A 27,393-nucleotide genomic window follows, 5' to 3' on the forward strand; every position below is an offset into this window, starting at 1 on the left:
TCCGTGGATGTCTGGGGATGTTTAGGAACAGACACAGGCTAAATCCCATCTTCGGCACAGGCTAAATCCTGTCTTCGGCACCACCGGAGAGACGGGCGACCCCGAAACCCGCAGGCCTTAATCTGTGGCTTGATTACAAACTGCCGCCACATCTGCTGCGGGAGGGCTGGCGGGCACCGCTCCAACCCCCCCCGCCGCTGCCGCCGCAGGTGCTGGGCGCCTGGGCCGTGTCTGGGGGGGGCCGGGTCTGTGGAGAGGGGCTATGCTGCCCCCCCCGGCGGGAGCTCGGGGCGGGGCTGGGCACGGCGAGGCCCGGGGGCCGCGCGGGAACCGGTGATGCCCGGGGTGCTCCCTGCACGGCCCCGCTTGCGTCCGTCCCACGCCGCGCGCTGCCCGTGCCCCGCTCTGCCCACGCACCCCCGCCCCGACCCCACGGAGGCCTCGAGCCGTGGCCCGGCGGCAGCCCGGGGCTGCCGTTCCCCCCCCCCCTCCCCCGCCCCGCTCTAGGACGGTGCCGACGGGGCCGAGGACCGGGGGAACCGGGTTCCCGGCGGGAGCATCCCTCGGGAGCGGGGGAGGCTGGGGCGGGGACCGGGGCTCTGCGCTGCGCTCAGCCCGGCCCCCGCGGCCCCCCCCTCCGCCCCCCCCCCTTCCCGGTCCCGGGGCCGCCCCCCCCGCCGCCGCCACCGCCGCCCCACGCCCCGTGGGCGGAGCCGCCGGCCCCGCTCCGCCGCGCGGCTGCAGCACCGGGAGCGGCGGCGCCGAGGGCGCTCGGGGCGCTCCAGCATGGGCGCTCGCCGGCTCCTCGGGCTCCTGCTCGCCGCCTGCGCCGGCCTCCTGCGCCCCGGTCCCGGCTGCTTCGCACGTAAGTGGGGCCGCAGCCCCGGGAGCGGCCGGTCCGCACTGCGGGACCGCACCCGCACCCCGGCCCCGCACCCCCGAGCCGCCCCAGCCCCCCGAGCCGCCCCCGGCCACCCCCCCCCCCACCCCCGTTCTCCCGGGCATCCCCCCTTTCTCCTCCCGGCACCCCCCCGGCGCCCCGGTCCGCGCCGTCCCCAAGGTCACCGCCGGACACGGGTGGCCGGGCGCGGCCCTCCCGCCCCCGCCGCCGCGCCCTGCCCGGGACCGCCCCGCCGCAGCCCCTCCGCCGGCCGCACCGCGCCCGCCCAGAGCCTCCGGGGCCCCGGGGGATCCGGGATGCCCGGGGATGCCCAGGGACGCCCCGGGCACCCGCCCCGCTGCGCCGCATCGCCGCGCCCGGCGCGGCCCCCTGTCCCTACCGAGGAGGGGGCTCGGGCCCCCGGCCCCCCCCGGCCCGGCCCGGCCCCGTGTCCGGGCAGCACGGCGAGCGGGGGCAGCCCCGCGGGACCCGGCCGGGCTCCGCCAGCACCTCGGCCAGCGCCGCCGCCCCGGGCCGGCCCCGCCGCGGGGCCGCACCGGGCTAGACGCGGGCCCTGGGGCGGGAGGGGCGGGGGGCGGCTGCCCGGGGACGGGGACCGGCAAGGCCCTGGCCTCACCGAACAGCTCTCTGCGGCCCCGCTGAGCCGGGGCCCTTGGCCCCTTCCCCCAGGGCCGGGGTGGCCCGGGGACCCGCTGGCTGCGGGGGATGGAGGCGGGGGACGATGCAGGCAGGGGGCGATGCAGGCAGGGGGTGATGGAGGCAGGGGGCGATGCAGGCAGGGGGTGATGGAGGGAAGGGATGATGCAGGGAAGGGGTGATGGAGGCAGGGGGTGATGCAGGCAGGGGGCGATGCAGGCAGGGGTTGATGGAGGCAGGGGGTGATGCAGGCAGGGGGCGATGCAGGCAGGGGGTGATGGAGGCAGGGGGTGATGCAGCATGGGCGCAGCGCGGCTGCCCTTGGCCTTGCAGTGAGGGCTGGGGGTGCAGCAAACGCTCCTGGGGCTCCGTCCGACCCGGCCGGGGGGAGCCCTGCGAGGGAGTCGGGACCTCGGCCCCGCCGGAGCCTCCTCTGCAGATGCCGCGAGGGTTTGCACGGGGGCCCCCCGGCCTCCCACGCGGGACTCTGCCCCGGCGGGGCGGGGCGGGGCGGGGGGGTCCCGGCGCCCACGTCAGTGCGGAGGCGGCTGGTGCGGGCGCCGGGGCCCGCAGAGGTGTGTCAGCTCCGCTGCAGTGGGAGGGGAGAGCGGGAGCTGGACCCGCCGCGCCGCCGGCCCGCGGAGTCCGCAGGGTCCACGGGGTCCCCAAAGCCCGCAGCGTCCGCGGGGTCCCACAGGGTCCCCACAGCACGCAGGGTCTGTGGGGTCCGCGGGGTCCCCAGAGCGTGCAGGGTCCCCAGAGCCCGCAGGGTCCGCGGGGTCCCACAGGGTCCCCAGAGCGCGCAGGGTCCCCACAGCACGCAGGGTCCGCGGGGTCCCGCAGGGCCAGGCCGGGGAGGCTGCCGCGGCGACACCGCCCAGTTCAGTGCCTGAGCCCCACTCTCCCTGCAGGACCCTGCTACGATGAGCTCGTCGCTCCCCTCTACTCCTCATCCATCGGTGCCTCCTCCAGATACAACATCTTCTACTCGGCCAGCTTTGCCCGGCTGCACAGTGAGTCCCCCCGCAGGACCAGGGTGCAGATGGGGTGGGGGGCCATGGGCAAGTGGTGTCCCCAGCAAGGTCTTGCCTCGTGTGGGGCTGAGGGGTCCTCGGGTGCCCACGGCAGAGCCCTCAGCATCCCCCAGGGACAGGGGAGAGCCCCGCAGCCCTCCAGCTCCCACCCACAGTAGGGTGCTGCAGTGTGGCTGAGCAAGCAGCCCCTGCTCAGCCAGGATCCACTGGGCACCAGGCTGTGGGGCCGGCTGAGCCTCTCCCCCTGCAGGCACCAGCGGCTGGTCCCCTGACCCCCGGGACAAGCAGCCCTGGCTCCAGATCGACCTGATGCAAAAGCACCGGATAAATGCGGTGGCCACGCAGGGGACCTTCAACACCTACGACTGGCTGACGCGCTACATTGTGCTCTACGGAGACCACCCCACCAGCTGGAAACCCTTCTTCCAGCAGGGCAGCAACTGGGTAGGGAGGTGCCTAGGGGTCCCTGTGGGAGGGGGTGCCCTGGCGATAGCAGAGACCCTGGCCCAGTGCGAGGTGCTGATGGTAGCTCTTCGTCCCCAGACATTCTTCGGGAATGTGAACGAGAGTGGGGTGGTGCGGCACGACCTGCACTACCCCATCCTCGCGCGCTACGTCCGCATCATCCCGGTGGCCTGGAACCCGCGTGGGAAGATTGGGCTGCGCCTGGGCCTCTATGGCTGCCCCTACCGTGAGTACCCGGCCCGGGGGCTCCAGCAGCCCTGCGCAGGGTGGTATCGTGGCCCAGCCACCCACGTGGCAGGGGACCAGCCCCTGGCGCTGCGTGCCAGAAAATCCTTTCCCAGAGGGGATTGTGTCCAAGCCATCTGCAGTCATTAGCTCTGGCATAAACCATAGCAGAAAGGAGAGTTTCCCATGCTGGGGCACCTGCTGCTGCGGGCAGTGATGTGGCTGGGGCTGCTCTGCTCTCCCCAGGGTCCCACGTGCTCTACTTCGATGGGGATGACGCCATCTCCTACCGCTTCCGGGCTAAGAGGATCAGCACTCTCGAGGATGACATCTCCTTCAACTTCAAGACACTGGAGCAGGACGGGGTGCTGATGCACGGGGAGGGCTCGCAGGGTGACTACATCACGGTGGAGCTCAAGCAGGCCCAGCTCCTCCTGCACATCAGCTTAGGTGAGCTGGGGCCGGGGGGTCGGGGGATGCAGGGCTGGGGGGCCGCTGGCTGAGGCTGCCCCTCCCCAGGCAGCAGCCCGCTGCACGCCAGCGAGGGCCACACGACGGTGGCGGTGGGCAGCCTCCTGGATGACCAGCACTGGCACTCACTGCACATCGAGCGCTACGGCCACCATGTCAACCTGACGCTGGACGGGGAGGTCAAACGCTTCCGCTGCCACGGCACTTTCAACCAGCTCGACCTTGACACCGAGGTGGGTACGGCAGGCAGGGAGCTGCTGGGATGCTGACCCGCGACATCCCCCAGTGAGGGGCTAAACCCCCACCTCTGCCTCCCAGATCTTCTTTGGGGGGGTGATCGACCAGGACAAGCAGCACCTCACCTACCGGCAAAACTTCCGGGGCTGCGTGGAGAACATCATCTTCAATGGGGTCAACATCGCCGACCTGGCCCGGCACCGGAGACCCAACATCCGCTTTGAGGTCCAGCCCTGGGGGGTGGCCCCTTCCCTGGGGGTCCCATCTCTGCCATGGGGGAACCCGTTTCCTGGAGGAGGGCCACGCCCTCAGCCCCGCTGTGGGGCGACCCTTTCCCTGGGGCCAGGCTCCCCCCAGATGTGGGGTGACATGAGGCCAGGCAGCGGCTGTGCTCAGCTGAGTGGTGCCACATCGACCGTGCAAGGTCGTCCCTGGCCCAGGGCGCCTGCCCGGCACTGCCAGGCGATGGGATCGAGCGGGGGCTATTGGGGCCAGGGCTGTGGGGATGGGGGGGGGCCTCCTCGCCATGGAAGCATCCTCTTCCTCACCACCTCCCGCGGTCACCCCCAGGGCAGCGTGGGCCACTACTGCCAGGACCAGCTGAACACCCCCATCACCTTCGCCGGCATCAACAACTACGTGCGGGTGCCGGGGATCCCACGGAGGAACCGCTTGGCCGTCAGCTTCCGTTTCCGCTCCTGGGACACCGCCGGGCTCCTGCTCTACACCAGCTTCGCCGACCGCCTGGGCTCCCTTGAGGTGGTGCTAAGTGAGGGGCAGGTCAATGTCTCCATCGCACAGCCTGGCAAGAAGAAGCTGGAGTTTGCTGCAGGTGGGCTGGGGAGCCGGCGTGGGGCCGGGGGTGGGTCTGGCGGCAGTGCCTCCCCATGAGCCCTCCTCTCCTCGCACAGGGCATCGCCTGAACGACGGCTTCTGGCACTCGGTGCAGCTGGTGGCGCGGGACGGCTCAGCCGTGGTGACCATTGATGATGACGACGGCGCCGAGTTTCGGGTGGCGCACCCCTTCCAGCTCCGTACCGGCAGCCAGTACTTCTTCGGAGGTGGGTGGCGGAGCGGGGTTGGGGGCGGTGGGTGCCTGGAAGCCGCTCACCACACTGTGCCTTGCAGGCTGCCCCAAGCCGGCCTCGGTCACCGGCTGCCGGTCGAACCAGACAGCCTTCCACGGCTGCCTGCAGATGCTGAACGTGGACCTGCAGCCCGTGGATGTGGAGCTGCTGGTGCAGCACCGGCTGGGGCAATATTTCAACGTACTCTTCAACGTCTGCGGCATCACGGACAGGTATCGGTTGGGACAGGGGTACCGGCTGGGAGCGGGTGGGGGACGGGGGACTGTGCCAGTGCCAGGACAGGAGCCATCTGCGCCCTCAGGTGCACCCCCAACCTGTGCGAGCACGACAGCCGCTGCGTCCAGTCCTGGGACGACTTCATGTGCATCTGCGACCTGACGGGGTACAAGGGGGAGACCTGCCACAAATGTGAGCCTGGCGCCTCACGGGTCGGGGGTCAGGAAGGGCACCTGCGACTCCTCCCGCTGCCTGACACCCCGCTCGTGCTGACCCCAGCCCTGTTTCCCCCTTCCAGCCCTTTACAAGGAGTCATGCGATGCTTACCGGGTCAGCGGGAAAACCTCAGGGAACTACACGATCGACCCAGATGGCAGTGGGCCGCTCAAGCCCTTCACGGTGTATTGCGATATCCGAGGTGGGGGCGGCGGGAGGGCATGGGGGTCCCTTTGCCCAGTGCCCCCGGGGACCAGCCCCTGCCTGTGTATCAGGGCTGGAGCAGGATGGAGGGAGCAGAGGTGTCCGGGGGGGCCAGTCCTAACAGCCCCCCTACCTCCGCAGAGGACCGAGCATGGACCATCATCCGGCACAACCGTCACTACGCCACGCGGGTGACAGGCTCCAGTGTGGACCAGCCCTACCTGGGGGCTGTGGAGTACTGGAACGCCTCCTGGGCTGAGGTCTCGGCACTGGCAAATGCCTCTGAGTACTGCGAGCAGCGCATCGAGCTCCACTGCTACAGCTCCCGCCTGCTCAACACCCCCTGTGAGTGCCGGGGGCAGTGTGGCCATGCCGCGAGGCTGTACTGTGGGACCGTGTCCTCACCCTCCCCTGTGCCCACAGCTGGGCTGCCCTTCAGCTTCTGGATGGGCCGACATGATGAGCGGCACTACTACTGGGGGGGCTCACGGCCGGGCATCCAGCGCTGTGCCTGCGGGCTGGACAAGAACTGTGCTGACCCCAAGTACTTCTGCAACTGCGACGCTGACCATGCGCTGTGGTGAGTCGGCAGGGGCTGTGGGCACAAGGGGGCACAGACTCTGGATTGTTCAGGCGGGGGTTCAGCAGGGGTGCATGCTGGCGAAGGGGCAGAAGCCCCTCACGGCCCCTCCAATGCATGCACCATTTGCAGGAGGACGGACAAGGGTCTGCTGACCTTCGTGGACCACCTACCTGTCACCCAGGTTGTGGTCGGAGACACCAACCGCTCCGGCTCTGAAGCCCAGTTCCTGCTAGGGCCCCTGCGGTGCTATGGAGATCGTGAGTGATCAGATCCGCAGAGGGTCCCCTGCCTGCAGGAGTCCCATGCCCATGGAGGGTCGCTGCCCGTCCCTCACCGCCCCTCCTGCTCCCCACAGGCAACACCTGGAACACCGTCTCCTTCAACAGGGGTGCAGCCCTGCTCTTCCCCACCTTCCAGGCCAACCACAGCCTCGACATCTCCTTCTACTTCAAGACCACCGCGCTGTCTGGTGTCTTCCTAGAGAACCCCGGTTCCCGAAACTACATCCGCGTTGAGCTCAACAGTACGGGCGGGCAGGGGGTGCAGGGGTGCAGGGGGTGGTGGGGCCGGGGGCTCCTCCCGACACCATGTCCCTGCAGCCACCAGGGACGTGGTGTTTGCCTACGACATCGGGAACGGGGACGAGAACCTGACGGTGCGGTCGGCGGTGCCCTGGAACGATGACGAGTGGCACCAGGTGAAGGCTGAGCTCAACGTCAAGCTGGCGCGGCTGCGGGTGGACAAGCTGCCCTGGGTAGTGCGGCCGGCCCCCCCGCAGAGCTTCGTCCACCTGAACTTCGACAGGCCCCTCTACGTCGGTGAGAGCCCCCGGCTGCGTCCCCGTGTCCCCAGGTCCCCGTGTGCCACAGGGCGCTGAGTCTCGGCCCCGCTGCAGGCGCAGCAGAGCACAAGATGCGTCCGTTCCTGGGGTGCCTGCGGGCGCTGCGGATGAATGGGGTGACGCTCAACCTGGAGGGCAAAGCCAACGAGACGGAAGGCGTGCGGGTCAACTGCACCGGCCACTGCCAGGACCCGCCGGTGCCCTGCCAGAACAGCGGGCTCTGCGTCGAGCGCTACAGCCACTACAGCTGCAACTGCAGCATCTCCGCCTTCGACGGGCCCTTCTGCAACCACGGTGAGCGGGTGCACCTGCTTGCACCAAGGGTGGGGGCCCTCCCCGGGGCCGGGATGGGGGAGAGGAGCCGGCGTTCCCGTCACCCTGTCTGTCCCCCCCGCAGACATCGGCGGGTACTTCGAGGAGGGCACCTGGGTGCGGTACAACATCCTGCCGATGTCGCTGTACGCCGCCCGCGAGTTCGCCAGCATCATCAGCAGCCCCTGGCAGCCCCTGCCCGGCTACAACCTCACCAGCGAGGAGGTCAGCTTCAGCTTCAGCACCACCTCGGCGCCTGCCGTGCTGCTCTACGTCAGCTCCTTCGTCAGGGACTACATGGCCGTGCTCATCAAGGACGACGGTGAGGGCAGAGGGACCTCCCCAGCACAGGGGACCCTCCTCCACCCTGATGCCAGTCACCAGCCCTATGGAGGGGGTGGGCTCGCCCACCGAGAGCCCAGGCGCCGCTGACGGCCCCGCTCGTCCCGCAGGGAGCCTGCAGCTGCGCTACCAGCTGGGCACCAGCCCCTATGTCTTTGCCCTCACCACCAAGCCAGTGACGGACGGGAGGCCCCACCGTGTCAACATCACCCGCCTGCACCGCACGCTGTACACCCAGGTACGGGGCAGGGGCATCCTCCCCGCCGGGGCCTGGGGGACTGCGGGGCTGGGGGTCAGGCTAGGAGGGGGCATGGGCAGGGTGGCAGGAGGCAGAGGAGGCTCAGCGGGTGCTGACACCGTGCGCCTGCCTCCCAGGTGGACTATCTCCCTGTCATGGAGCAGCAGTTCTCCCTGTTCGTGGACAGCAAGCTGGACTCGCCCAAAAACCTGTACCTGGGGCGCGTGATGGGTGAGCTGGGTCCTGCCCTCGACTCCCCCACCCCATGCTGAGATCTCCAGGGTCTCCTCTGCCCAGCGTGGTCCTCGCCCTCCACAGGGGATGAGCCTTCTCCTTCTGTGCCCCCACAGAGACCGGCGTGATCGACCCTGAGATCCAGCGCTACAACACGCCCGGCTTCTCAGGCTGCCTCTCAGGGGTGAAGTTTAACAGCCTCGTCCCCCTCAAAGCCATCTTCCGCCCCACCAGTGTTGTGCGGCCCTACAGCATCCGGGGGGAGCTGGTGGAGTCGAGCTGTGCCTCCATGCTCCCCCTCACCACCATCCTCATCCCTCCTGAGATGGACCCCTGGTACATGGGCACAGGTAGGTGCGGTGGTGGGACCCCAGTTGGGAGGGAGCCCCCCGGCAAGCATCAGCTGCAGAAGGGATGTTCCAGCACCAGACCCCCCTGCAGCCCAGTCTCAGGCGCCCGCTCTGTCTCTGCAGAGTTCCCCCACGTGCACGATGATGGCTGGATGGGGATCATCATTGGGTGTAAGTGAAGCGCTTGGCCGGTGTGTCTCCCCACCTCTGCCCTGGCCCCGTGCCCCCCGCCGACCCCTCACCACCACCTCTCCCCCGCAGTCGTGACCTTCCTGCTCCTGCTGCTCGGGGGGCTGCTGGTGCTGCTGTACTTTTACTACCACCGCTACAAGGGCTCCTACCACACCAACGAGCCCAAGGCCATCCAGGACTACGGCAGCGCTGCCAAACCGCTGTCGGTGCGCAAGGACCAGAACCTGCCCCAGATCCTGGAGGAGGCGAAAGGGGACTAGTGGGGCCGGGGTGTGGGATGGGCTCGCAGCCCCCGCAGCCCTGGGAGCCGCCCGGGGACGAGCAAGCGTCGCGGGACCAAAGGGCCGAGCACCTGAACTGCCAACACCCACCTCCGGACCGGACTGCACCGACCGCCAGCTCCTCCCCGCGGCTGCCACTGACCCGGCCCCGGAGCGTGGCTGTGACCCACCGAGCCCCAGGGTCCCGCTCGCCCCGGGTGGGCATGCCGGCAGCCCCCACACCAGAGGCAGGCTGCTGCCTCCCACGAGCTGCCAAATCCTGCCCTGCCTCCGGTGGGGAGCCCCAGGGCCAGGCAGCCCACCCACCCTCCCTTTCGCAGGGGAGCGCACTGGGTGTGCCCGGCTGCTGCCGACCCGTTAGCGATGCCCGTGCGTAGATTACCCACCGCTTTGCTCGCTTAGCCAGAGCCACGAAGGAAGCCACGCAATACCCAGCCTTGGGCACAGCCCAGGGCACGCCAAGCAATACCCTGCCCGTGCGGGCAACGGCTGCCGCTGCCACGCATGACGCCACCGCACTTTGCTGAGATGCTGCTTTCATACAATCAGGTACGGATCCTTTCTACCATTTTTGTTGCTGGATATTCTACTACACTCTGATTTTTTTATTCTATCGGTTTGTATAAAAAACCAAATGGAAGCTCCTGTCGGGTGTTACGTTCCGCGTGTCGTGGTACGTGGTCTGTAGTTTGCTACTTCTCTGTACGAAGTGCCGGTCCTGCCGATTACCTCCAGCCCAGGGAAATCTCCTGTTCACTCGCTGTATTGTGGTAAGACGATGTTACAGAAATGCATTTATCTACCCAAAGGCCTAGCTCCACTGGGCACTTTATTTTTAAAAAAACTGTTTTGCTGAATGAGATGTGAAGATACTCAAATAAAGGCAGAATGATGGTGTTTGACAGTCCCCAGCCTTTGCTTCGGCAGCCTGGGCACACAGGGGCAGCCTGCACCTGGGTGAGGGACCAGCACAGCCAACGGCAATTCCCACTCCCGGAGCAGGATGTAGAAAGCTGGGGCTGGATGCAGCTCAGCCCACTGCTATGCTTGTACATACATAAGTATGTCCTGCTCTCCCCACCATGCACCTCTGCTGCCTCCTAGCCCTGAGCCGGCACCAGTTAGGGTAACTGGTGGCACCGGGCTGCTCATGAGCCCCACTGGGCAGAATGAGCCCACAACAGGCAGAGAACATGCTGCTGCCAGCTGCTCCCTAGGGTAACAGAGGCCAGCAAGCCACAGGAGGATGTTCACTACCACTTTATTATGACAAAGGCTACAAGCCACATTATTTTTAAAGTGCATTATTATTCACCGTCAACAAACCACAGACACAAGCCTGGCATAGTGCAGATATGGCCAAAGTGGCAGAGGACGCTGAGCTGAGAGCAGGGTCGGGGTGAGCTGGGCGGACGGAGGCGACAGGGAGCAGGGCTCAGGCAGGTGCCAGGGTACAAGTGCTGCTCCAGACAGACCCAAACCCATCCGAGCCCCAGGAGAGAGTCACAGACAGCAGGAAGGACAGACGGGCAGCCTCGCCTGCCATGGGGGAGGCTGGGAAAAGCATGGCGCAGGGCTGTGCCAGGGAGGGTTTGGCTCCCAGGGCAGACCCAGCACCTCCCTGCATTCATGGACCACAGGGCTGGGACGGGGCTGTGCCTTAGGAGCCCCGCATTTCCTCAAAGAAGCAGGGCAAGGGCCCCAGTGCTGCTCACCTCTGTGCAGTGCCCCCAGGCAAACACTACCCACCCTCCTCACACCCTACGGGGGTGAGGGGCTCCAGCCCCCTCAATGCCATGTCAGGCCTCAGCTGGGCTCCTTGTGCCATCCTGGGACCCCAGCACTGGACACCCGGCGGAGCACCCTCCGGCACCCAGCATCAGCCTGGGCAGCTGGCTGGCAGTGTACATGGCTCCTAGGGGACAGCCCCATCCTTCAGGTCACCCCAGGCCCTGCTCAGGGAAAAGCCCCCTCATCCAGACTGCCCCATCCCAGGCCCAGAGCAACGTCCCTGCAAAGGTGCTGCTGAGAGATGACAGCCGTGGTCCCTCCACCACCAGAGTGGTACCTGGGGCCCAGCTGCCAGCTGAGAAGGATTAAAGTGCTTTTTTCTTTTTCTTTTTGCATGGGGTGCTAAGGCCAAACCTCACCCTGCCAGAGAACATTTCCCCTTTATCTCCAGGGCCAGGACCAGGACTAGAGTGTCAGAAACCCCTAGGTTGGTTTCTGAGGAGCCTTCCCTGGGTCACCGCAGACAGTGGCAGGTCTGCTGCACCTTATTCAAACCTCATCACAGCAACATTTAACAAGTCCTGCACAACGAAAGGCTCTCGCCCCAAGGGGAGCCACTCTGCTGGCTCCTGAAGTCCCCGACACCTCCCACAGAGCCTGTGCTGCTCCAAAAGGGAGCGTCCTGACAGAGCAGGGTGGAGGAACCAGCTCTGGTAACACATGGTCAGGAAGCACCTGCCTGGAGCAGAGGGTGGCCAAGGCCATCTCCTGCTCCGGGTGCAGCCCCAGCCGGTCAGCAGGAGTTGCCCCCCTCTGCAGCCCCAAAACTGCCCGGCAGAAGCATCCACGCACCAGCCCCAGAAGGGCCAAACAGCAGAGCAGCTGGGGACAGGCACGAGCCAACCAGCCGTGCCACAGCCACACCACAGCCACACCACGGGCTGGAAGGGCTCACGGGTTCCTGCTGCCTCTGGACTCCTCTTGTGCGTGCAGCAGCACCCCCGCAACATTGTCTCTAACCAGCTCAGTGGCAACCCTACCCAAAGTGACTTTTTGCATAGTGCTGCTCTCCCCATCCCCAGGCATCGTGCCATGCCAGTCACGGCCAGGCGGTCTCTGTCCCCCAGCCAGCTGGGGCAGAGGGGAAACGGAGCCTCAGCAACAGCAGCCTGGGGCCCAGGGACCACTGCAGCCGTGTCTTTATGGCTTCCAACCCTGTTGCTGTCCTTGTCAACAGGACAAAACAGGCAGCAAGAGGTAGCACCCAAGACAAGAGCCTATCCCAGGGGACAGGGACAGAGGGGACCACCAGCCCCTCTGCCTCCCAGCTGTGCCCCAGGTCTCAGTGCAGGCAGTACCTCACTCGCTCTTGTTCTTCCAGCAGTGGGCAGAAAATGGAAAGAGACTGAGAATTTGCAGCTGTCCCTCCTCCTGCACCACAGCTTTTCTTCAAGCCCCAGCTGCCTTGGTCCACGGGCTCCCTCCAGCCCGGGAGACTGCTCGCAGAGCAAGGCTCCAGAGCCTGCCCCAGCCCAGGGCTGGCAAAGCTGCCACCCCAGCAGCAGCCATTCACACTCCTGCCCTGAGTCTCTCTCTGGGCGTCTGGATGGAAAGTAGCACTTGTGACACACACAGCAACGGGAACAGCAGCAGTCATGTCAGCGTGAAGCAAACATGGCATTGCTTACAAGGTGCAGCAGCAAGGTGTGCTGGCGACTGCCCCACACAGAGCCTAGATGATATCTGTCTCCCTCTCTATGCCGACATACTTCAGGGCATCTGCTTGGCTGTACCTACAAGACAGGAAAGTCACAGCTGCTGTAATGACCTCCCGCGCTCCCCACAAACGTGTGCACAGAAAGTGGGGACAACCCTGCACCCCAGTTCCCAGCCAGCTGCTCCCCAAGGTACCTGTAATCAAAGAAGAGCTCCTCTCCTGCCTGGATGGCCCTCTTGGCAAAGATCCCTATCCGGTGGTCTCCATTCACCATCACAACTGCAACCAGAGAGACAACATCAGAGACTTGCAGCTCCAGCTCAGGCCAGGAGGTCTCACAGCACTTTTGCCCTGCCTGGCCACCTCCCAGGGGCCACGGTACCCGAGCTCCTGCCTAGCAGCAACGGGGTGCTCCCTGGGGAGCTCCTAGCCACCCTCTAGCAGCAATCTCTCCTTGTGAGGCTGGGGCCACCACAGAGCTGAGTGGGGCCCTCACCAGCAGGAATGTGATTTGCTGCAGAGAGGAGGAGACTTTGTCCAGGTCTTTGAAGTTCTGCTGCTCCCACAGGCTCAGGGTGACTTGGGACCCCAGAGAATCCACTGCAATCCCGGAGCTGAGCAGGACCCCAGAGAGCCATCCCCCACCAAGGTCTGACTGGGCAGGGATATCTCACCTTTGGCATAGCAATTGGGGTTCACTGAGTGATTGGCAAAGCGGATTTTATTTCCTTTGCGGGTGGCATCAACAACAAAATCTATTAAAAAAATGAAAAAGAAAACTGTAGTGTAAAGAGAGGCCTGCCGCTCGGATGACAGGCTGAGACTGCCTGCCCAGCCACCAGCCCCCTGCCAGGAAGCCCAAGTCTCCTCCACCCCCTGAAGCCCCAGGCGAGTTACCATTGTTGAGGTTGAAGAGGAAGCTGGACATATACTTGTCATAGACCTTCCCTCGCCGGTCAGCCTCATCCTGTGAAATAAGCTGGAGAAGGAGAATGCCTTGAGAGACTCAGCGCCTGAGGGCACAGCGAGGATCGCTGTGAGGAGCAGCGCTCGCCCACCTCCTGGAAACACCCTCCTGCCCTCCCACCCCAATGGGCACGAGCCTGCCAGGGCTCCCAGGGAGAGAACAGAGGCAAAAGCTGGGCTCTCAGGGAGCAGCACATACACGACATGTTCCTCCACAGCGGAGGGCCCAGAGGTACTGAAATGGGTCCCAAAATAGTACAAGATTCAATCTCTAAACCTGGTCTGAGTGAGCCCGCGACCATGGTCAAGCTGGGGAAGGCATGCTGTCGCCGCCGGACCAGCAGCCGAAGGAAGCACTTCCACTAAATGCAGCCTCCCGAGCACACACCACAGCAGCCCCAGCATGGGCAGAAGCACTGACCTCACCACAGTACTCCGAGATGAACTCATTCTTCTGCACAGATTCCTTGATGAAAGTCCCCCAGCCGGCGACATCTGATGGTGCCAGTAACAAATGCTGAAGCCAAGGTGAAAAGGAAACGGTTATGGTCAGCAGGCCCACCACCTCCCAGCACACAGGTCAGGCCCCATGCATCAGGGAGACCAGAAAGCAACAGTGAAGAGCTCTCCACCTCCCAGAACTGTTGCACATGCCGGGGTTAGGGCAGTGCCCAGGAACAGCCGTGTTGTGCTGGCTGCCACACTTGAAGTCCCAACATCACAGGGTCAGCATCCCCTGGATTAAGGTGACACACAGCTCCCTACAGACTTACATATCATAGCACCATTAGGCTGGAGCTGCACATTACTTGACACCCACTAATTTGCATCTTTCTCTGAATTTTTGTCTTTTTTACACGCAATTCCTTGCCCTGACCAGCAGAATTCAAGACTAAACCTCTCTCTGCAGTCACTTTTTACATGCCCTTGCTCTCACCCTTCCTGATATAACTCCCATCTCCTAACTTTCACATCCATAATCCATATTCCAGATTAAGTGCTACAGAAGCCTGGGGCAGAGCAGCCTCTCTCCCAGACCTCCTCACTCAGGGAGCTGCGGGTGGCTCACACACTCTCTCCCACACAGCAGGAGCTCTGGTTATCAGCTCTACCCCGAGGCAGCCCCCTGCCAGTAGTCCAGAGCCATGCTGCTGTCAGTACCTTTTTGAGACCTCGCTGGATGCTGCAGTTCTTGCAGGAGACCACCTTGCAGTCCCAGTGCTCTGAAGCCCCACAGGTCAGGCAGAGGTCCGGATCACATTCCCGCACAGCCAGGTAGCACGGGCACTGCTTGGTGTTGCACTGGGTTTTACAGCGGCAGCCTGGAAAGCGGTTCTGACCTGCAGCAACACAGCCCATGGTTTTGCACCATGAGGTTTTTCAGAGAATAGAGGGGCCGTGCAGTGTCCCTGCCCCACCAGATGTCCTCCCTGGCAGGCCCTGGGCAGGTACAGAACTAAGCCTGTCTGTGACAATGGGCTACGCTGCCTGCCCACCACCCTGCTAACATAAGAACATAAGGAATGTGCCTTTGTGCTAATAAAGAGCTCCACATTCACTCTGCTCTGGGCAGCAGAGACAGGAGCCCCCAGCCCGCCTTCCTGCCCCCCGAAGTCACCAGGACAGCGCTCACTAAGAACACAATGAGACAAGGTGAACACAAGGCAGCCTGGGCACCCAGGAGCTGGAAGTAAATCACAGAAACACTCTGTGCGCACAGGAGCTTTGATCACTGCTCACCCCTAACAAAGCACAGACCATGCACAGGGTCCTTCCCATCTGCATGGCTGGAGACGCTGCTCTGCCTCTTGGGACTAATTATGTGCAGTTTGCAAATAAACTACTTGGATAACATAAACATAACAGATCAGTACTGAGCCTGAGTTGGCTCCCTTTCACCCTGTAGTCCTTCCAGCCCCAAGCTGTGTCATAAACCTTAACAAATCCATCCTCAGAAGCCCCACTGGTGTGGGCAAGTGCAGTTATCTCCATTGCAGAGCTGGGAATGGAAGCCCAGAGAGGAAAAATAACCACAGCAGAGCAGTGACCCAACTCCCACCCTAACTGCTGGCCACGCATCCTGCTCTCAGGGAACCAGCAGCATCAGCCAGGGGTTGTTGATGCTGGATGCAGATATGTGGACAAGTGTTCTCTAACAAGAGCACATATCTCAGCTGCTGAGAGTCACTGGGCAGCATGGAACAGTTTCCCCTTGGACTTTAGCAGACTGCTAATCAAACTGCTGCAGATGGACAGAGTAGTGAATGCAGGAATAAAGCAGGCACAAAGCAGGCACAAAGCAGGCCTCCAGCAAGTCTCAACTCTGCACCCTCCCTCTGGTCTGTGTCAGGAGAGCTGGCTGCTTTCCTGCCCGATAATCCCAGGTTTCTCCTTACAGTCAGGGTTGCACTGGCAGAACTTCTCACAGAAATTCTGAGTCATGATGCAAGGGCAGGAGCTGTCACAGGGATGCTCGGGGTGGTCACAGGGCTGGTAGTTGTACACCTGGGTAGGCGAATTATCTAGAACAAGAGGAGAAATGCCCGGATTAGAAGCTGCATATTGCAGAAACGTTTAAAAGCAACACGCCCAGGGCTCTGGAGCAGGGAAGGTGCAAGCTTCTCATTTGCCTGCAGAGGGCTGGGAGCCCAGCAGCACCCAGTGCACAGCTCCTGCAGACACATGGCTGTGATTACCTGCACACGGCACACGTCTGCTCTGCCCCGAACAGCCCATTTTACAGCGGGGCTGCACACCAAACCTCAGCCTCCCCTCTGGCTGGAGCAAGACCGCACTGCACATACAGCCTCAAAGGGAGCATTGGCACGGCGGCGATTCCCATGGCACAGCTGCAGCGGGACCGGCCCGAGGCACCCCAAGGAGCCTGGCTGGGGGAAACCGCTCCCACTCTGCTCTGCTGCAGCTGCCAGGCTGGAGAGCAGGACGCAGCCGTCCCGTTGCGTGAGTCAGAGACAGAGAACTCGATCCCACGGGGCAGTGGCCACGCAAACCTCACGTGACGCAGCCACAGCAAACGCTACCTTTCTTCAGCTGAATCTTCCTGCAGTGAGCAGCCCACAGCCTGGAAGAGAAGCAGAGAGGGTCTGAGGGGACGCGCGAGCCTCCATCAGGAAGAGCCGGCCACGACTGCTCGGCACCGCCGGTCAAGCGCGACAGCGGGAGACAGGCGATTCCAGCGAGGCTGTCTGGCAGCTTCATGCATTAATAACCACCAGACAGCCGTAAAGTGGAGAAAGATGAGAATGATGCAGCTACAGCAGAAGTTATTTGAGGCAAATAGTAGAGCCAGAGTAATACTGGACACAATGAGATCAGCACACAAAAAGTAGGTTCTAAGTCAGGGAGCTGAGGCTAAGGGTGCTGTTAGGACAGCAGTACTGTCCCTCCTGCAGCAGTGCGGCACTACAGCCGGGCACTGTGCTGCCCTCTCCTCCGGGGCTGAGCCCAGGGCTGCAGAGCCCCCCAGCCAGGGCAGCAGCACTGGGGAGACAGGCCAGGGGCCAGCGCCCAGCCAACAGCCCTGTGCGACAGTGGGATGTGCACACAGATGGGAGCCAGATGGGGATTACCAGGAATGTGCTGGCACAGAAAGCAGTGGATCTGGTTGCATTTTAAGAACAAAACAAGCTTGTCCAACACTTGCCTGTGCTTCCTTTTCTTCTTCTGGGATGGATTCATTAATTCGTTTGTTGGCAGTTTTGTTATAAGCGATTCTTTCACTGCAAACTGAAAGACCTACCAAAGAACAGAAGCAAAAAAAGAATAAAGTTCAGTGTACTCAAGCTGGTTTTATCTAAAGCATAAACAGAGAGAGTGCAAGCAAGCACACACAGTGGGGGTCCCAGTCCCGGGGCCAGTAAGTGGACAATTCTGCCCCCAGTTTCACTGACCACAGGTGCCATTGCTTCTCTTGCCTGGGAAACAAGAGCACCTGCCTTGCCAGGCACACAAAGTGTTGATGCAACACATTCCTCAAGGTGGTTTGTGGCAGAGAAGAAAAAACAACAGGCAAGCTCTCTCCTGCTGCTGGGCCAGGCACTGCAGTGCCTGCCCTCTCCAGGCACCCACCTGCTTGCATGTCTTTGTTCCCAGCAGCCTGGCAATTGAGCAGAAGTTATTGAAGTAGGTCCCATGGAAGACGCGGAAGAGCGACTCCTCAGCTCCCGTCCACTCAACGGGCTCCTGTGGTGTCTCCACCGCAAACAGCTGGGAGGAAGCCGGGCTCAGCTTCTGCTTGGTGGGGGTCTGGCAGCGGGAGTTCGCCTCTGGCAGAAAAGGCAGACGTTAGGCCAAACACAGCATGGGAGAACACACCCTCGCTGTCACAGCTCCCGAGGCCAGCGGTCCCCTAGCAGTGCCTGACACCTTGCCTCACCCCGGCACCTGAAACCAGGACACCTCTATACCTCCCGGCAGCCCTGCACCACGCTCCCTGCTGCAAGCTCCTGCCTCTAGTCAGGCAGCCCAGCACCAGTCGGGATAGTGGCACTGGCCCCCTCGCAGCAAGGCAGCACCAGAGCCACTGTGCCACCTTCCCCTTCCAGGGCTGGCCCAGGACGGAGCCCCCTGACCAGAGCAGCAGCACCAGAGAGGCCCAAAGACGAGGAAGTTGCTCCCTCCTCTCCCGCCCTAGATGGGACCCAGATGTATGGGAGCCCTCTGCCCCCCAGGAGCTCATTCTGCCCCAGCCACCACCACTTCCCCTGGCATGACAGGAGCAGCTTGGTGCTCATCTGCAGCACCGAAGAAGCGCTCACCCCTGGCAGGTCCACGGACAAGCCCCCCGCCTCAACAGCTCCCTGGCCACTGCTCTGTGCTGCAGCAGGGACAAGCGTGCAGACCAGCGCTGCCTCGGCACTTTCCTCGTGAACTGCCAGGCAAGGTGCTCAGAGCCGAGGGCTCTTGGCTTTGCAGGTCCCAGCAAAGCTCTCACTTTGCCTGGCAAGATTCCTCCTTCCTGGAAGAGGACAGCGAATCCCACAGCAGCAGGGGCAGGGCCTGGTGTCCCTCATGTTTGTTTAAGCCCAGCTGGAAACACCAACTCTGTTTGCTAACTCTGAAATCCACACTGCTGTGCAGGACACAGAGGCAAGCCAGGAAAGGCCCCAGCTGCAAGGTGCCGCCTGGCCTTACTGCTCATACCGCCGGAGGGGAGAGGGGTGTCTCTGGGCTGGCATCGTACCCGAGGAGCTAGAGGCCCACTCGTTGCCCGTGTCTCGGTCACTGTCGCCCTCCCTCGTCTCAGCGACGGCAGAAGCTGGGGTGTTTGAGCAGGAAGCACCCACCACGTGGTGCCTCCGGCGGCGCCGGCCTGAGCACTTGGACCTGGGGTTGTGCAGCGCAGCAAACTCCTTGGCTCCTTCCTGCAACCAGAGCAGAAGACAAGGCGGATGGCAGATGACCAGGGAACATAAAAAGGCTTTTCCACAGGCCCTGGCACAAGCCCTGCCCTGCCACCACCAAGGGAAGGTGGAAGACCCGCCATGCGTGGTCACTTCAGCGACTGCCAAGGCCCTGCCGCCTGCCCCACCACACGTTCCCGCTTTGTTTCCTTCAGCGTCGCTGCCCGCTCGGAAGAGGCTCCCCAGCCCTGGCCCTCCAGTCCGCTCCCCAGTCTCTTGCCCTGGCAATGAAGTTATCCTGGCCTCTCCCTTTGCTCCGGCCCTGCAGCTCCCTGGGACATCCTGTATCTCAGCCAGCTGACCAGCTCCGACACCACCAAGCGCACCCACGTCCCTGCAGCCAGCTCTTCCGATCTGCAGCTCTCATGCCCAGTAACACAGCTAGGCTGCGTTTCTGAAAGATCATTTCTAAAATAGTTCGAGCCTTCCCCACATGTGCTAGACTCCTTCCCTAGCATTTTTAACCTGGGCTTCATTTTTCAAGTGCTGCACCGAGTCTAGAGAAATAATTTGTCACCACATTTTCCCATCTGCTAGCTATGAAATCAGTCTTTGTTGGAGATTCACTAAAATATGCATCTGGCAAGGTGTGCATTTGGATTCACACTCCCCTGAATCCTATGAGGATTAGAACTAATTCTGAAAAATCATCAAAGTTGTGAAAAGGACCCACAGAGTTCTGCAGAGCAAGGCTGCCCAGGCCACTTCTCTCGTGGTTTCAAAAGCAGCAACACAGAAACATACCAGCCAGAGGAAACAGTCTGCTCCGCAAGGATCTGGCTCGATCTTGGTCTCTCTATTCTTTCGTTTGTACACATTAGGAGTAGCATGAAAAGCTGAAAAAATAACAGTTATCTTTACTATTAGCATCACCCCAGAGTCTCCCCCCACATTGCAAGGGACAGGGGCAGCACGAGCTCAACTAAGGTAAGTGGGAGCCTGACACAGTCAGCAAGAGTGCCTGAGCAGCTCTCCCAGCAGCAGGGAACGAGGCAGCAGGACCTCCTGGCCAGCCCTGCTCCAACCCATGACAGGGACTCAGCAGCAGTGGGGGAACACTTGGGAAGGAGAGGCCATAGGAAAAAGATCTGTTTTCAGACTGAAACAAAAAGACCACATGATCTTAATATTATATCTTTTAATAAATAATTCACTGGAAAGAGTCTTGTGACTTTCCAAAGAAGCCCTTAGACCTGGGAAACAGCAGGTCCAACAGCTAATCAGTATCCAAAAGGCTTTGGCAGGACAAACCGCAGGAACATGACTAAGAAGAAGCTGTAAGTTCCAGTGAGGCAACAAAACACAGGGGCATGTCCAGACTTTGGAAGTGAAACATTCATGCCTTTCCCTGATGAGCTTCTGCAAAGCAAGAGTAAAGTCTAGTCACGGCAGTATTTCTGGCACAAACTGCCAGGAGGCTCGAACGCAGCGTGCTGAACAATGGTGAGAAAGAGGGGACGGCCACGCAGGTCGATTTACCATCCGTTTGAGGAAATGAGTGGAGCCATCTTTATAAAAGGCTTCTGGGCACCTGTCAGTTCCTAAGGCTCCACTGCAAACTCCGTGGAAGCACCACCCTCTAAAGACTGCAGCACAGACACTAAGCAAGGTGGACAGAGGTATGAAGCACTGAGGAAAAATGAGGAGAAAAGGGCTCTAGGGAAGCGTCCGGCCGAGACTGCACTTACGATGCAGAAAACAGTCGTATTTGAAGCAGCGGCGGCAGAAGAGGGTGTGGAAGGAGTGCAGGGACTGCTCCCGCTGGACAGACTTCGCGCATGGCCCATCTATGTTGGGAGTGCACTGCGGCGGCAGCACGTTTGGGTCCGACACTTCCGTGAGCTCCCTGTACCTATTTGACAAACAGAAACACCCACAGATGTGCAAGCTTTCCTGATTTGGGACATTTTACATGACTACATTACTATCTGGGCCAGCGTCCTACTGGCCCAGATACCTTGAGGCTAAACTAAAGTTTCTAACATTCAAAACCCACTCTGCTCACGGTGCCTGCAGCCAGCTGAGCTCTACTTTCTGGTCAGAGCACAGTGCTGTTTTCTGAAATACAGATTTCAATTGTTGCTAAGAAAGGTAACAGACAACTTAAGTAGAGATCTTCTACCTCTCTTTCATATCATCTGGGAAGCCATATTCAGGAAACATAGAAGAAATAGCAGTGAATATCATGTCATTTGGAAATCGCTTCTTTGAACCCTTCTTGTTACCTGAGAAAAAGAAGAGAGACAATTCCTCAGTTAAGCTGGATGTGAACATGTCTTTCCTTCTTCCACCGGGAGCGATTCCAGTAGGTGTTCGGAATTGTATTTTAAGAGACAGAAATGTAATCCAATATACAACATATAAATCTTTTGTCCTGCAACTAGGCTAAAGCATTTCCAGATGCAGTACACTCTGCCACTTTCAGAGTAGCATAATGTATTGATGGAAGTACTAACAATTTCTTAAGGACTATTACTATTTATTTTTACCAAGACAGGATTTGCAGACAATGCTATTCTACACCTATGAAAGGTCCCAGTATTTGTGCTATCCATATCACTATAAACCAAAGACAAAGATGAAACTACCAGTCAGCACTCCTGAGGTCATGCAGGACGCATGAAAATCCCACAAACCAGAGCTTCCTCTATGCAACAAGAGCTCCAAGTGGCACAGGAAGGGGGGGAAGAGGAACACAAACATATGGAAAAGGGGTCTGGAAGGGATTTGAAAAGGTCCACCTCCCTGGTCTACAGCAGAATCAGATCTACCTACAAATGTACTGACATGCGCTTGCCAGACTGGCACTTTAAAACCTCCAAGAGCAGAGATCCTGCAGCCTCCTCAGATAATACCCCACTACTTTGCTAATCTTACCATGAAATAGTTTTCCAGATGACTCATCTAAATTGTTCCTCACCACACTTTAAGCTGGTGACTTCTTATCCTGTCCACACGGGACAGTGAGAACAACCGATTTCCCTTCTGCTTTCAACTACTGTACCAGAACTTGCCAAGCTGGTCACTACCCTTAACGACACATTAATAACCAAGAGTGATGGCAGGAGAGCAGTGGCCAGCTAGTCAGGCAGGGCAGGATGGAAATGTGACCAACATAACCCCAATTTCTGTGGCCCAAACCCACCTTCCGCTGCAATTCGCTTTCTTTTCCTTGTGACAGGCAGCTCCTCTTTCCCATCCTCCTGTTTAACTTCAGAATCATTGTGTCCTTCCTCTTCCTCATCCGAGTACTGATTCAGGGCATTCACTAGCTCCAAGAACACAGCATCGCTGATGAGGACTGACCCTGAAATCATTTCTGAAACACAGAGATGTCAGCCAGTTTGTCGTAGTGCCATCATCTTTCACACGCCTCGTGGTGGTAAATCACAAGCCAGCCAGATGACATTGTTAGCAACCAGAACCTTTCTCTCCATTTTGTAAGGATAGGCGGGATTTTACTACTAGAGAGTCCTAAGAGTGGTGTATCATTTTTAGCAACCTGAGGACAGGCCATATCAGTGAGTTTTCCACTGTCTTCCTCCCTCCAGACAGAGTTTTATGACGGGGTAGGCAGCACTGTATGGAAACACACCAGCTTTTCAATTCTGAAAAGACTGATTAAAGTCTTCTAAGGTCACAAGCAAAACAAGGTTGCAGAGCGCCTCCTAACCTCTAGCATGTTTTTCAGCATCCCAGAGCACGCCTGTGAACCCCTGTGAACAAGAGCATCGGCTCCAGAGCACCCCAGGCCTAGAACGGAGTGGGATATCAAAAGGCAGGACTGTGTCCTTGCAAACTAGAACAGCAGGCATGATCCTGTTTTTCTGCTCTAAGAGCTCCCACAGAAAAGCTGGTTACTGCTGCCACCTTTTGACTTCTAAACTACTTTGATATGTTATTTGCAAGACACTGAATGGACAGGGCTGACTGCTGCCAGGTTACCTTCCTCTCCATGAACTTTCCCGTCATAGTTATTAATAAGTTCTTCAATGAAAGTTTCATCTTCTTCCTTCACCTCATCTCCCATGTAAGGGATATTGCACAGAACAGTTTCATCCTCCACCTGAAAAGAGATCAGATACAACTCAGCAAACCAGTCCTTGCTGATCCCCAGCCAGGCTGTGTGTCTGAGGTTGCTCCTGTCCATTCAGACCTGCAGACAGCACAGTGCAAAGCAAAGGTTCAGCCTCCCTGGCTGCAGTTTCAGATGTCTCATCACTGATATTTCATTATCCCATGCCAGCAGCATAACTCTGACCGACCCCTGAAAGTGCAGTTTGCTCTGAAAAAAGAAAAGCAGTGCCTCCAAGGCTTACAGAAACTCAGAAACACACATATTGCCAAGAATAATAAACAGCCAAAAAATGTCAGTGAGATTGTGTTCGAGGCAGAGTAGAACTGGAACAGTGAAAGGCAAACCGGTAACTCACTCCCCAGAGGAACACAGTCAAAGCTGAGGAGCATTATCACGTTAACCAGAGGAGCAAGGACATTGAACCTTCATTGCCATGGCACCACCGATCAACCCTTTGCATTACAGCCACTGGTGTCACACTACTCCCCCAGTCTGCTTCCGGAGGCTTCAGAGAGCCCTGCAGGCTGCAGGAACACATCCACACCCCACACCAGGCAACGAGCCAGGCTAGCCACAGACCACCTGTTTGTTTAACAAATAATCTTAACTACACCACACCAAAATCTGCATTTAAATCACTCCCCTCACTGCTATGACAGAGGGACTAATCCTCAGTAGCATCCTTACAATGAGACCAGCATGGTAATCCAGTCACAAAGGAAAGGACCTGCCTAAGAAATAAAATTCTTCATTTAAATGGGAAGAAAAATCTTAAGAAAAAAAACCAAACAAAACCAAAACAAAACCCCCAAAAACATATTTAGTCCTTGAATCCTGTGAAATAATGGTGACCCTATCAAGGAGTCAGGTATAAAGGAGAGACTAGCTGGGCAAGACTGTGTGGATACAAGGCTGTTCTATGGGATTCAACAAAACAAGCAACTAAAACGATACCTTCCGTCATCTCTTGAGCAGACACTGCTTGAAACAAGTGGGTTGAAGAAGGCATAATCACTCCACAACCACGTAACGCTTACACACTAACTGCACCAAGACCTCACGCTCCACAGCCTTCCTACATACCATGAAATTCTGCTGAAGAGGGGACCAGGAATACATAATGGGCACCAGTGCCACTGTGTTCAGGGTCCTCATGTACAGCGTCTGGCTTGGAAATCCCGGGAAAATGCTCTCAACAGTACACTGGAATACAAGTAAAGAGAAGGGCAGTGAGGAAACCGCCCCTGGGAGGCACTCACAGCCAGAGGGAAATTGCACTTCAGGACAAACACAATGAAGCCCCTGGTTCACTCTTTGGGACTCCTTCACAGGAAAAGCCTTTGGAGGGTTTTTCTGCCCATTTCTGCATCCCAGAAGAGTGCGAGGCACGGCCTGACACTAACATAGGATAGCACACACAAAAACTAGTCCCGTATCCTCACAGCTCCCTGCAAAGCCCCGGTTCTAGTTCACACTTGCTGCTGCTGTGCCCCTTTTCCTCTCCACACCTGTTTTAGGAATGGATGCCCACTGACTGGCTTCATCAATTGCACCGGCTGGACTCGAAGCTTCTTCCAGTCCTCATTCAGAATCTGAGTCTTTTCATGAACCTTCGCAAAGTTGGCCACAAACAGAGCCTGAAATGAGAGAAAGCAGCACTCAACATTTAAGAAATCATGTGGAGAACACTAAAGCCCCTCTTGAGATTTTGTTTCAAGCATCAAAATGTACGCAAGGCAGAGCATTTCAAATTGATGATGCTCATTAGATGGAATTCTAATTAAACTCAGTATTGGTACAAAACAGTGTTGAAAATCTACCCAACAGCCAGTAGCTTTTGATAACTCCTGATCCCAGCTGACCTCTTCTAAAATCCTGCCTGCCAAGGAGAGGAGTATCAGAGCAAGCCATCTGAAACCCACCAGCACAGAGAGGGTTCAAGCAGGGAGATACTTTAAAGAACAAGTAGAAGTGAATCCTCTTGCTGCAGTTATGCAAGTACTCAGGCAACAGACTTCTACGTACAACAGACACTGACTGCACGGCTCGAGGCTAATAATGGAGCATGAGGAGAAGTAATCTCTCTTCCAACTTATCCAGCTTGCAACTAACACATAGCTTATCAATCCACAGGATGAAGCACCCATCTGATAGCTGCACAAATACCATAAGCTAAAGTGAAGCATTTAGGAGATACCCTTTCAGCTAGAGCTACCACCGATATGTCTTTACCTTAGCTCCCATGTTCGCCTGAAACCTCTTGAGCTGCCGGAGACGCATATATTCAGACTTGACTTTTCTTTTCCAGTATATAATACACTTCGATGTTGGAGGAGTGGCGATTTCCATTTTTCTATAGAAGTACAGAAGGAATAAATTACCAAACGATGGAGAGCTTAATCCTGTAAACAAGTGCTATTAGGATAAAAAAATCCCTGTGGATTTTAAATGCATCACAGACACTAACGAGGAAAAACTAACGGCGTAAATCCGCACCAGCCCTAGCTAGGGAACAACCGCGGCACAAAGCGCACTGAAGAGCCCGGGGAGCTCCTGGACGTCGGCTGCAGCGGGGAACCAAGCCTGGCCGGGGTCCGGCCTCTCCTGCCCCCCCGGAGCCCCCACGACCCCTCCGCCGGCAGCGCAACGGACGGCGGCCCCGGAGCCCCGCTGCAGCCCCGAGAAGCCCCGGGGGTCCGCTGGGTTCCCCGCCGCTGGAGAGCCCCGGGGCCGGGCGAGGGAGCAGCGGCGGCTCCCGGGCCCCCGCCCCGGCCGGGCCGGGAGCGGGCCGCGGTGCAGCCCCGGCCTGGCCCGGCCCCCGCGCCAAGGGCCGCTCCCCCCGCCCGGCCCCGGGGCGCCCCGGCCTCGGACCGCGACGGCGCTGGGGGCTCCGAACCGCCGCCCCGGCCGGGCCCGAGCGGCTCCCCGCGGGGCCGCAACGGCGGAGACGGAGGCGGCGGCAGCGCCGAGCACGGGCCCGCAGCCCGGCTGCGCCGGTGACACGCACCGTAGCGGGCCAAGGCCGGCCGGCGCCGCTGGAGCGGGGGAGCGGGTCCCGGCCCCGCCGCCCGGCGCGGCCACTGCCCCAGGCGGCCGCGGGCCCCAGCCGGTACCACGGGAACCCCGCTGCCCCCCGCGGGAGCCCCCGGCGGCCCGTGCGTGTGTCGTCGCCCCCCGGCCCCGCTCCGCACCGCCGGCCCGGGCCCCGCCCCGCACTCACTCCTCGGCCATCGCGCCGGGGGCAGGCCGCGCGCCCCTGCGCAGCCGCGCCTGCGCCGCACCCGGCCCCGCCCCGGGACGGCCCCGCCCCGCGCCGCGGCCCCGCCCCCGCCCCGCCTCAGGCCCCGCCCTGCGGCCCCGCCCCGCTCCTGCCGCTGCCGGTGCCGGGCGGGGCGGGGGCGTACGGGGCTCCCCCGGCGGGGCGGGCAGCGCGGGCGTCGGGGGCGCTCCGCGCCCGGAGCCGCACCGGCAGGACCCGGGCGGAGCCCCGCGGGGCGGGCCCGTTTCAGCGCAGAGCACACCGGCCGCGGGGAACGGGCCTCGCCCGGCGGCTCCGAGCCCGATGCCCAGCCCGCCCCGGTGCTCGCCCACGCTCGGCTGCGCCCGGCCCCGTCTCTCCCCGCGGGCTCTCCCCGGCCCGGCCCTGCTGCGCAGCCCGGCCCGGTCCCGCGGGAAGCGCTTGGCGGGGCAGCGCCCGCCCCCGCCCCGGCTTTGCCGCCCTCCGGGCCCGGGGGCGGCCTGGGCCGGCGGTGCCGCGCTCCCCGACGGGGCGGCCCCGGCTCCGGCGGTCGCGGCCCTTCTGGGCCCCGCCGCCGGGGCCGCGGAGCGGGCGGGGACGGGCCCGGCGCCCCGGGGGACGCGGGTGCCGCCTCGCCGCGGGACGATGGCGGGGCCGGTCCCCGCGGCCGGGCGGGCCCCGGGCTTCCTGCGGCGGCGCCGGGCAGGAAGCGGCTGTTGGCGGCGGCCTTCCTGCTCCGGGGGCGCCGGCGGCGGGGAGCGGGCGGTGCTGGGTCCTGCCCCGGCGGGGGCCCCGTCCTTCCCCACCGCACGCCGCGGTGCGGGGCGCCGGCTGCCCCGGCCCCGCCGGACGGGGGCTGGGGGCTGCCCCGGAGCGGCGGCTCCGCGCCCCCGGGCCGTCCGGGCTCCGGCGCGCCTCTTCCCGGCGCGGGGGGAGCGGGGGGCGGGCGGCCCCGCCAGGGTGACCGCGGAGGACAAGCAGGGCCGGTCCGTACCCTCAGCCCCGCATCTGATGCCTCCGGAGCTTCGCTGAGTCAGGCGGGGCGGGAGCCCGGCGTCCCCCCGACCTTCCCGGGCATTGGCTCAGGAGCAGGCGGGCAGCACTGGGCCAGGCCAGGGACCGGGATAAATGCCCGGGCACAGCCCCAGCCCGGCCACAGCGGGCACGGCGGTGG

At 61.0% G+C, this 27,393-nt stretch overlaps 2 protein-coding genes across 7 annotated transcripts; one reads left to right on the forward strand and one right to left on the reverse strand.

Moving 5' to 3' along the window:
- The first annotated feature begins 731 nt into the window (after positions 1-731).
- CNTNAP1 (contactin associated protein 1) lies at positions 732-9,855 on the forward strand. The gene is made up of 24 exons (XM_075036607.1): positions 732-865; positions 2,449-2,550; positions 2,822-3,015; positions 3,115-3,262; positions 3,508-3,711; positions 3,781-3,965; positions 4,051-4,194; positions 4,540-4,801; positions 4,881-5,030; positions 5,098-5,269; positions 5,359-5,465; positions 5,572-5,691; positions 5,835-6,038; positions 6,117-6,273; positions 6,406-6,533; positions 6,632-6,799; positions 6,876-7,094; positions 7,172-7,411; positions 7,515-7,751; positions 7,882-8,009; positions 8,147-8,240; positions 8,360-8,593; positions 8,717-8,764; positions 8,855-9,855. Exons 1-24 carry the CDS (start codon positions 787-789, stop codon positions 9,043-9,045), a joined length of 3,915 nt encoding a protein of 1,304 aa, XP_074892708.1. The 5' UTR covers positions 732-786; the 3' UTR covers positions 9,046-9,855.
- Positions 9,642-26,263, reverse strand: EZH1 (enhancer of zeste 1 polycomb repressive complex 2 subunit). Of its 6 annotated transcripts, none has more exons than XR_012651750.1 (20): positions 26,202-26,258; positions 25,214-25,334; positions 24,490-24,618; positions 24,065-24,184; positions 22,849-22,969; positions 22,049-22,222; positions 21,026-21,128; positions 20,592-20,755; positions 19,648-19,739; positions 18,684-18,864; positions 17,570-17,766; positions 17,145-17,236; positions 16,522-16,562; positions 15,877-16,002; positions 14,642-14,820; positions 13,902-13,997; positions 13,412-13,493; positions 13,189-13,269; positions 12,486-12,793; positions 9,642-9,826 (listed from the first exon to the last, which is right to left on the reverse strand). XR_012651750.1 is itself a non-coding variant. In XM_075036613.1 (20 exons), the coding sequence occupies exons 1-20, from the start codon at positions 26,210-26,212 to the stop codon at positions 12,530-12,532; spliced, it is 2,256 nt and encodes a 751-aa protein (XP_074892714.1). In that variant the 5' UTR covers positions 26,213-26,263; the 3' UTR covers positions 10,312-12,529. The 6 variants fall into 6 exon arrangements, 5 of the variants coding, with proteins under 5 accessions (XP_074892714.1, XP_074892709.1, XP_074892710.1 ...); XM_075036613.1 differs by lacking the exon at positions 9,642-9,826 and having other exon boundaries at positions 10,312-12,590; positions 12,709-12,793; positions 26,202-26,263; XM_075036608.1 differs by lacking the exon at positions 9,642-9,826 and having other exon boundaries at positions 10,312-12,793.
- Positions 26,264-27,393: the final 1,130 nt, after the last annotated feature.

The sequence above is a fragment of the Buteo buteo genome, chromosome 9 (assembly GCF_964188355.1).
Source record: "Buteo buteo chromosome 9, bButBut1.hap1.1, whole genome shotgun sequence".
In the NCBI taxonomy this organism is placed as follows: domain Eukaryota; kingdom Metazoa; phylum Chordata; class Aves; order Accipitriformes; family Accipitridae; genus Buteo; species Buteo buteo.

Excerpts from the sequence above, each read along its gene's own strand:
- CNTNAP1 (XM_075036607.1), top strand. The coding sequence starts at position 787 with ATGGGCGCTCGCCGGCTCCTCGGGCTCCTGCTCGCCGCCTGCGCCGGC. Across the intron at positions 6,534-6,631 it reads CCTGCGGTGCTATGGAGATC|GCAACACCTGGAACACCGTC; the intron begins GTGAGTGATCAG and ends TGCTCCCCACAG. Across the intron at positions 7,412-7,514 it reads CGGGCCCTTCTGCAACCACG|ACATCGGCGGGTACTTCGAG; the intron begins GTGAGCGGGTGC and ends TCCCCCCCGCAG.
- EZH1 (XM_075036608.1), bottom strand. Across the intron at positions 13,998-14,641 it reads TCCAGCGAGGTCTCAAAAAG|CATTTGTTACTGGCACCATC; the intron begins GTACTGACAGCA and ends CCTTGGCTTCAG. Across the intron at positions 13,270-13,411 it reads CCTCTTCAACCTCAACAATG|ATTTTGTTGTTGATGCCACC; the intron begins GTAACTCGCCTG and ends TTTTTTTAATAG.